Source organism: Culex quinquefasciatus, chromosome 3, assembly GCF_015732765.1.
Source record: "Culex quinquefasciatus strain JHB chromosome 3, VPISU_Cqui_1.0_pri_paternal, whole genome shotgun sequence".
In the NCBI taxonomy this organism is placed as follows: domain Eukaryota; kingdom Metazoa; phylum Arthropoda; class Insecta; order Diptera; family Culicidae; genus Culex; species Culex quinquefasciatus.
Genome location: NC_051863.1, coordinates 137,862,678 through 137,871,458, shown reverse-complemented (window position 1 = coordinate 137,871,458; position 8,781 = coordinate 137,862,678). Strand labels below are relative to the sequence as shown.

Below are 8,781 nucleotides of genomic sequence, written 5' to 3'. Positions count from 1 at the left end.
ATGTTGCCCTTCTTCTTGTAGAGCTTTGCACCTTGGCTGAGGTGGCCGTGCAAGTGACAGGGAGTGTTAAAGATGTGGCGGAAAATAAAAAGGAGCGCGAAAGGTGTAGAGGGCCACGTGCACTGTTCGTTGTGGTCTACTCGGAGTCACCCAAAGTGTCAACAAATCTGTAAGTGTCCATAACTTCCGAACCCGAATCAACTGAACGGTCTCTTATCGCAAGTCCCATTTTCCAGACCAGTCAACGCAGCAGAACACCGATCCTAGCTGTTTAGGGCCTGGTTCTTAAATGTCGTGTGATTGTGTGAATGAAAATACGACTGTGCGTCTTTATAATTCATGCTGTTCAAGGGTAGCCAATCTAAACCGTTTCTTCGTTTATTCCAGCTTCATGATCAAATCACATCGGTCGCAATCTGCATCATATTACGGGATACGTGTATGCACTCTGAGTTGGACGATCACCAGACGCAACAGGACTTTGTGGCCCGACTGATGGCCTACAATCTGCAAACGCGCATCACCGTATTCTTCAGCGCCGCCCTGAAAAACGTCCTCGTTAGACTTTCTGCATTGGGCATGGTAGTGATCAAGGTGTTCATTCCATGGTTGCGCTAATGAGACCGAAGCGAAGTTAATCTGAAAGGCTGCTGTCATCGTTGCGGTCAACAAAATTATCGCCGGCCGTATTCATGCGATGCAGCAGGGGATGTTCACCTGCGCTGCGATATTTGTCTAACGTTGTCAATAAAAGTTTATTTGAAAGCAAATCTAAGCTATTGCACCAAACCACTGCCTTGAATATTCTAAAAAGATTTCAACTTAGGATTCGAAAAAACAGGTTTCTTATAAACCCTCCTTCCCCCAACATAGTTTAAATCCACATAAAAAAATAGATGGCACCCACATCTCGTTGCTCCTGTCCCACCTGTTTCAGCAGTAGCGGCTCGTCCTGAAAAAAAACATGTCTTTCGTAACACCTCGGCCACAACACCTCTAACGAAGCCGTCCAACGGCAGACTTGTCCATGATCCAGTGGACAGCAACAGTTTGTACGATTACGGCCAAGCACGTTACAAATGCTGAGCAGAACGGACTTGGAGAGAGGGTCAACCGCGCTGCCGTGGAACGTGCTCGATGCATGCTGTACGAAACGGATCTGCCAAACCCGTTTTGGGCAGAGGTTGTGGCCGGTCTACAGGTCCCCGACATGACTCCGGAGGAAGCGTTGTCAGGTCGCAAGCCGGACTTGTCACACGTACGAGTGTTCGACACGACCGCGATGGCCCACGTACCGAAGCAGAAGCGCGACGACGACGACCAACGCAACCGCGAGGCCCGATGATTCTGCCGCTGCGCCCCCATCGTGTTCTTATCAAAGATCAGTTCTGGAAGATTTGTTCAAGCACCAAAAAGCTCTGGCTCGAGACGACGCCTAACACTGGAAACAGTTCATGAAAGAGGAGTACGGAGCCCTTATCTTAAACGGAACGTGGGAGCTGTGCGATCTACCAGAAGGACGTTCGGCGATCAAGTGCAAGTGGGTGTACAAGGTAAAGCTAGACGTGAACGGAAATATCGACCGATACAAAGCGAGGCTGATCATCAAAGGATACTCGCAGCGAACGGGGGTAGATTAAGAAAAGACCTACGCCCCGGTCGTTCGCTGCGATATCTCTACGCTCTGGCTGCCCGTTTGGACATGAAGGTTGACCAGATGATCGATATCACAACCTTCCTGTGTGTGTACACCAAGGTGCGCGGCGACAAGATGCTGTTCGTCGCTGTCTACGTCTACGTCGGACCGCTGATCTTCTCGAACTGTGACCGCTGGAAGACGGAGATCAAGGCTCAACTCAGTCGGGATTTCACAATGAAGGACATTGGACATGCGAAGTATGTTCTGGGAATCCGGGTAAGCCGGATCAAGGACAAAATTGCCCTGGACCAGGAAAAGGACGTGGAAGCGATGTTGGGTCGGGAATTAGTTGAAATCCGGATTGATTCCAAGAGGCGGATTTTCACTTTTCCGCGGCTCAATTCGTCGCCTACATGCTCGAGGTTGATTTTCCGCTGGGACAGGTTCCAGCATTTACACGAGGAATTCCGACTCGATCAAGATCCAATCTGGTTCACTAGGTCGGGTTGGAAGAAATATCATAATTAATTGTAGTCAAGCACCAACATTTTCTAATGCAAAAGGAATCTTCCCGATGGTTATAAAAAACCGAAAAAGTAACTTCTTTCTCCTTGGCCAAGCTACGATGAAGAAATCCAGAAACGATTCCAGCTCCGATGACCTCCGCCGTAAACGTAGAGAAACCAGCAGCTGCACGGACAACGAAGGAAAAATCAACGAGATTTCCAAAAACAAACCGAGTTCTGTCATCAAGGTACACTGTAACTGAAAATCGCAGTTTGCTGAGTTCGTTTTCGCACTTTTTCATACGATTTTTTCAGTTCAACTACGATTACACTTTTTTGTGTTATCGCAGTCGAACTAAAAAAATCGTATGAAAAAGTGCGAAAACGAACTCAGCAAAGTGCGATTTTCAGTTACAGTGTAAATATTTATATCCAAACAGTGTTGCGAGATTATTTTATGTTGGGCAAAAACCGAGGGGTCTCTCATTTTACCATGACTTTGACGACTCACGGTGATTTCACGGGATTGGGGATTTCACGGGGTGGGACCGCTTTTTAATCAGGTTTTTCCTCCGAGTGTCTTGTCGTGTCGTCGGCCTGAATCAATGGAGATATTTTTAGACTTTGAATAACAAAAAAGTGATAACATAAACACAATTGTATGAAATCTTTTACGATTTTTGCTTTAAAATTTTACAAATTGAAATTACATAAAGAAGAAAAGTTTTTTGTCCATCTGTTAAATTTATGTTTAAAGAATTCATTAAATAAAACCTACAAAAATCTAAATTAAATAACAGTATTTATTTTGTATTTGTGGAAAAAATGGTAACTATTTTTTAAATGATAATCATTTCATTTAATATGGTGCTCGCGTATCAAGGTTTACCATTTTAACTTTAAAATATCTTTATGATTTATGGTAACCATTTCAAAAAACATCCGTAAATAGTTTTTTAATGTTATCAAAAAAAACTTTTTACCATTACAAACTTTGAAATAACTATAACAATTATGGTAACCATTTGAGGAATAGTCATCAGGGTCCGCAATTTGAACCATTTGAACTTTTAAATTACCTTATGATTAAGGGTAACCATTTGAGAAAACATTCGCAAACAGTTTTTTAAAGTTTTCAAGAAAATTGTTGACCATTATAAACATTAAAATAACATTATTACGTATGGTTACCATTTGACAAATAGGAATCAAGGTCCGCCAAATAACATTATTACAAATGGTGACCATATCTCATAAGGTTTTTTTAAGTTCCACACTGCAATCGATATAGTTTTCGTTTATCCGGGAGGGTAATGCAATTATATTTCAAATGTCTGCTAAATGTGCCCGTTCGTGTAGGGAGTTTGATGCTAAAATGATGAATTTTTCAAATCGTGCAAGCGAAGGGAGAGGGAGGGTGGTGTAAAGTGGCCCGAGGGAGGGTGTTTAGCATATTCGTAGCAGCACCTAGCTTTTTCCTATAGACTAGAGGCTCGGGCTAGGGCTGTTGGAATGGGTATGTACGTCATCAGAGCGATTGCGATTCAGTTAGGGAGTACAAGTTATTTGGCATTTTGTAAGTAAATAAATAATAAATAAATAAAATAAATAAAAAATAATACCCGAACCTTTCCCTGGTCCCATAGGTCAATATTGAAGTAGAATAAGTTTAGTTTAGAAAATCCACCATGTTAGGCCGCTGGAAATATTTTTCAAATTGTGTGTCCTTCCCCTTCAAATTGGGCCGATAAATTCTACTAATTCTCACATGGAGCAATTCCAGCTCAAATCAGGAATTTTTCTGGTACTTTTGTACCCGACCCTCTCCGATTTCAATGAAACTTTGTAGACATGTTATCCTAGACCTTAAAAGCCATTTTTGTGTATATGGAGCCAATAGTACTCGAAAATAACATTTGAGAAGGGCATAAGCTATTTAAATATTTTTGTATTTTGGAATTTAAAAATTACTGTAGCTCGAAGCCGTTGCGTCGTATCAAAAAGTGGCCAAAGACAAACTTGTAGGAAATTGGACGAGCTTTCTGAAAAAAATACTCTGAAACAAAAATACACGCCACTTCTATGAGATTTTTTGGTTTTTAAGTCTAAAACTTAAATTTAAAGGTGATGTCACGATTTTTTTTCCTTTAAAATTTTTGAGGAAATAGCCTAAGATGTCACCAAAAGACTGACGAAAAATGCAGGATGGTATGTCTCTCCTAAAAAAATACAAAAATCATTTACCCCAACTGTTTTTTTGAAAAGTGGTCTGAACGTCGAAATTTTCAAAAACCGGTAGTGGGAATCGATTCCCCAGACAATTTTACATAAAAGTCTCCATATTGACCATTGTTCTATGTCCAATCCTTGGGAAGATACAGTGGTTTTAAAAATAAAAATGTTGAAAAAATTGGCTTTTTGGTGGTTTTTGGCAATTTCTATATGACAGACTTTCCGGTAAAAATATTTACGAGACTGAAAAACCAAGTCTGTCATATAGAAATTGCCAAAAACCACCAAAAAGCCAATTTTTTCAACATTTTTATTTTTAAAACCACTGTATCTTCCCAAGGATTGGACATAGAACAATGGTCAATATGGAGACTTTTATGTAAAATTGTCTGGGGAATCGATTCCCACTACCGGTTTTTGAAAATTTCGACGTTTAGACCACTTTTCAAAAAAACAGTTGTAGTAAATGATTTTTCTATTTTTTTAGGAGAGACATACCATCCTGCATTTTTCGTCAGTCTTTTGGTGACATCTTAGGCTATTTCCTCAAAAATTTCGAACGAAAAAAAATCGTGACATCACCTTTAAATTTAAGTTTTAGACTTAAAAACCAAAAAATCTCATAGAAGTGGCGTGTATTTTTGTTTCAGTGTATTTTTTTCAGAAAGCTCGTCCAATTTCCTACAAGTTTGTCTTTGACCACTTTTTGATACGACGCAACGGCTTCGAGTTACAGTAACTTTTAAATTCCAAAATACAAAAATATTTAAATAGCTTACGCCCTTCTCAAATGTTATTTTCGAGTACTATTGGCTCCATATACACAAAAATGGCTTATATAGGTCTAGGATAACATGTCTACAAAGTTTCATTGAAATCGGAGAGGGTCGGGTACAAAAGTACCAGAAAAATTCCTTATTTGAGCTGGAATTGCTCCATGAGCTTTTTTAATGTTTTAAGTTGATTGTGCATTAGGGTGACAATAAAAAAAATCGACCTTAGGGACCCAAATGAGTAACTGTGCCAAATTTGAGCCACATCGATAAAGGTTAATTTTGGCGAAGGGTGAAAAACGCTTCATTTTTTGATTTTTTTTTTACCCGCAGTATTTTCGAAACTATTGGTTTTATTTTCAATGTTAAAAATCAAACGCTTGTGAAATTTTCTCATTTTTCTGTAAACAGAAATCCAAATTTCAAAATCCAGCCAAACACTTGAAAATGTCCAAAATAAGTGTTTACTCCTGTGCAGTTCTCTCAGACTTCGTTCATTCGTTTTTTTTTTTTTGTATTTTTTAATCCGACTGAAACTTTTTTGGTGCCTTCGGTATGCACAAAGAAGCCATTTTGCATCATTAGTTTGTCCATATAATTTTCCATACAAATTTGGCAGCTGTCCATACAAAAATGATATATGAAAATTCAAAAATCTGTATCTTTCGATGGATTTTTTTGATCGATTTGGTGTCTTCGGCAAAGTTGTAGGTATGAATACGGACTACACTGAAAAAAATGATACACGGTAAAATTTTTTTGGTGATTTTTTATTTCACTTTTTGTCACTAAAACTTGATTTGCAAAAAAACACTATTTTGAATTTTTTTCATTTTTTGATATATTTTAGATGACATCAAATGCCATTTTTTTCAGAAATTCCCAGGTTGTGCAAAAAATCATTGACCGAGTTATGATTTTTGAATCAATACTGATTTTTTCAAATAATCGCAAAAATTTTTCAACTTTATTTCCAAATTATTAAACCAAGACTAACATTTTAAAAGGGCGTAATATTGAATGTTTGGCCCTTTTGAAATGTTAGTCTCGATTTTAATTTTTTCAAAATTTTTTTTTCGAAAAGGTCGGAAAATTTCCCGACTGTTTCATATTTTAACATTGTAAATCGGACCATTAGTTGCTGAGATATCGACATTAGAAAACGGTGGGTTGTTTGGGTGAGACTTAGAAAACCTCAATTTTCCTTTATTCAAAACCTTTGCATGTCAATATCTCAGCAACTAAGGGTCGTATCAACAAAGTTCAAAAAAGCAAAATATAGAGAATTTTCTCAGCTTTTCAAAAATATTTTTTTCAAAGGTGGGCAAACATGTGCACTGATTTAAAAAAATGAAAAACTGCGACCAATTTCAAAAAAGTTACCTAAAAATGGCTTTATCTTCAAAACGGTGCACTTTATCAAAATTTCACTAAAGTACTTTTTGATTGCAAATTTGATTTTACATCGAAAAATGAAATTGAAAAATTTTTGCGGCCAATATTCCGATTTTTTTTTAAATCTGTATTGGCTCAAAAAATCATAACTCGGTCAAAGATTTTTTGCCAATTCTGGAAATTTCTGAAAGTTTTTTCAGTGTAGTCCATAACCATACCTACAACTTTGCCGAAGACACCAAATCGATCAAAAAATTCCATCAAAAGATAAAGATTTTTGAATTTTCATACATCATTTTTGTATGGACAGCTGCCGAATTTGTGTGGAAAATTATATGAACGAACTAATGATGCAAAATGGCTTCTTTGGGTATACCGAAGGCACCAAAAAAGTTTCAGCTGGATTAAAAAATACAAAAAAAAATCTAATGACCGAAATCTCAGAGAATTGCTCACAAAATGCCTAAAACTTTACAATGGTGCACTTTATCAAATAATCATCGCTTGTGTGCTATCTTGTGACATGTCCTATATTTTACTGCAGACGTGTTACAAGATATCACACAAGCGACGAAATGTGAAAAGTCATTTTAGAATAAAAATTGGATTTTGCAACTTTAAATGATTTTTGGAATTTTGTTTTATATGTTTTCCAAAAATCTCTTTATTTCAAAAATATTTTTTTTTTATAAATCGTAGCTTTAGTACCAGAATTTTCATCATCGAAAACTCAAGTATAAAATGTCGAATATTTAAAAATACGTGTTTTGGGAATTGGGTATTAAAATTAAGCTTAAATAGCTTATGTTAACGGCATGGCTTATTTTTTTTGAGTACATACAAAATTTGGAATGTTTACATGCCCATTGTGTATAATCAGCCCGTAAAATTGTATGCAGCCTCATTTGAAAAAAAAAACTAGTGATGAGCAATTCCAGCCCAAAACAGGAAATTTTTTAGGTACTTTTTTGTCAACCCTCTCTAATTTCAATGAAACATTGTAGACATGTTATCCTATGCTTATGTTAGTCATTTTTGTTTATATGGAGCCAGTTTCAATCGATAATTTGAGAAGGGCGTAAGTGTTTAAAACATTTTTGTTTTTCGTAATTTAAATATTGCTGTATCTCGAAGCCGTTGCATAGCATCAAAAAACGGTCAAAGACAAACTTGGTGGAAATTTGGCGGGCTTTCTGAAAAAAATACACTGAAAGAAAAAAGAACACCACTTTTATGAGATTTTTTGAATTTTAAGTTTAAAAGTCAAACTTGAAGGTGGGCTCAGATTTTTTTTTTCGTTCAATTTTTTTGTGAAAATAGCCTAAGATGTTACAAAAAGACTCACAAAAAATGCAGGATGGAGCAACACACCGAAAAAACACAAAAATCATTAACTGAAACTGTTTATTTTTCATATTGACCATGGTCCTAAGTCCAATGCTTGTAAAAATACAGCGGTTTTAAAAATAAAAATGTTAAAGCATAAAGCTTGAACATTTTAAAAAAAAAAAAATATGAATTTCAAACATAACATTAGATTGAGCTACATGACGGTTTTGGTATCCCTCTCGTCGCAATTTTCCCTACAGTACATACTACTTCTTCTACGTCAGTACGCTCGAAGCGATCAAAGGACCGAGCACTGTGTGTGCGTGCATACGATATTTGCGTTCAAGGATGATTGCAGCAGCGTGTGGTCTCAGGGGGAAGTGGGAAGTCTGTGCACAGGGTGTTTCAAAAATAGACAAGTACATAAATGAATTTGATGCTCTTAAATCTTTTTTTCAATTTGTTTAAAGTTTCGAAATTTTTAGTTTCAGAAAATTGTGACACTTAATTTCATAATTTGACACCACCCTGTGCGACAGTGCCGTTTATGTGATATTAATTTCCTGCGTATCTCGGCCCGACATGGCACTTCTCGTCGCCGTCGTCATCATCGACCATGGCATACCGTAGATAATTCCATTGAGATTCAGAGAAAGCGAGATAAAACAGAATTGTGTTCGTTCGTTCGTCTGTTCTTTGTCCCTCTGCTGCTGCCAGGGCAAATGGCATCAACGGCAGGGTTGCTTTTTTTGTTGTTATTTTTTTTCTGTGCTCAGAGATAGGGCCAAACAATGCGTACATTAGGCATAGATTAGCCGGGTCCTATGCTGCTGCTGCTGGAGATAATGTGTTTGCTGTCACCGTTGAGAGGGTGCTTGTGCAAAATGCGGGGCTAGGATTTGAACAT

The 8,781-nt window shown here is 37.4% G+C and overlaps 1 protein-coding gene across 1 annotated transcript; it reads left to right on the top strand.

Moving 5' to 3' along the window:
• The first annotated feature begins 275 nt into the window (after positions 1-275).
• Positions 276-668, top strand: LOC119770760 (transcription initiation factor TFIID subunit 6-like). The gene is made up of 2 exons (XM_038266223.1): positions 276-322; positions 388-668. Exons 1-2 carry the CDS (start codon positions 290-292, stop codon positions 616-618), a joined length of 264 nt encoding a protein of 87 aa, XP_038122151.1. The 5' UTR covers positions 276-289; the 3' UTR covers positions 619-668.
• Positions 669-8,781: the final 8,113 nt, after the last annotated feature.

Bases quoted from the DNA above. Each gene is read 5' to 3' on its own strand.
- LOC119770760 (XM_038266223.1), top strand. From the start codon at position 290: ATGTCGTGTGATTGTGTGAATGAAAATACGACT. The intron at 323-387 runs GTGCGTCTTTAT...CGTTTATTCCAG, and splicing joins GTGTGAATGAAAATACGACT to CTTCATGATCAAATCACATC.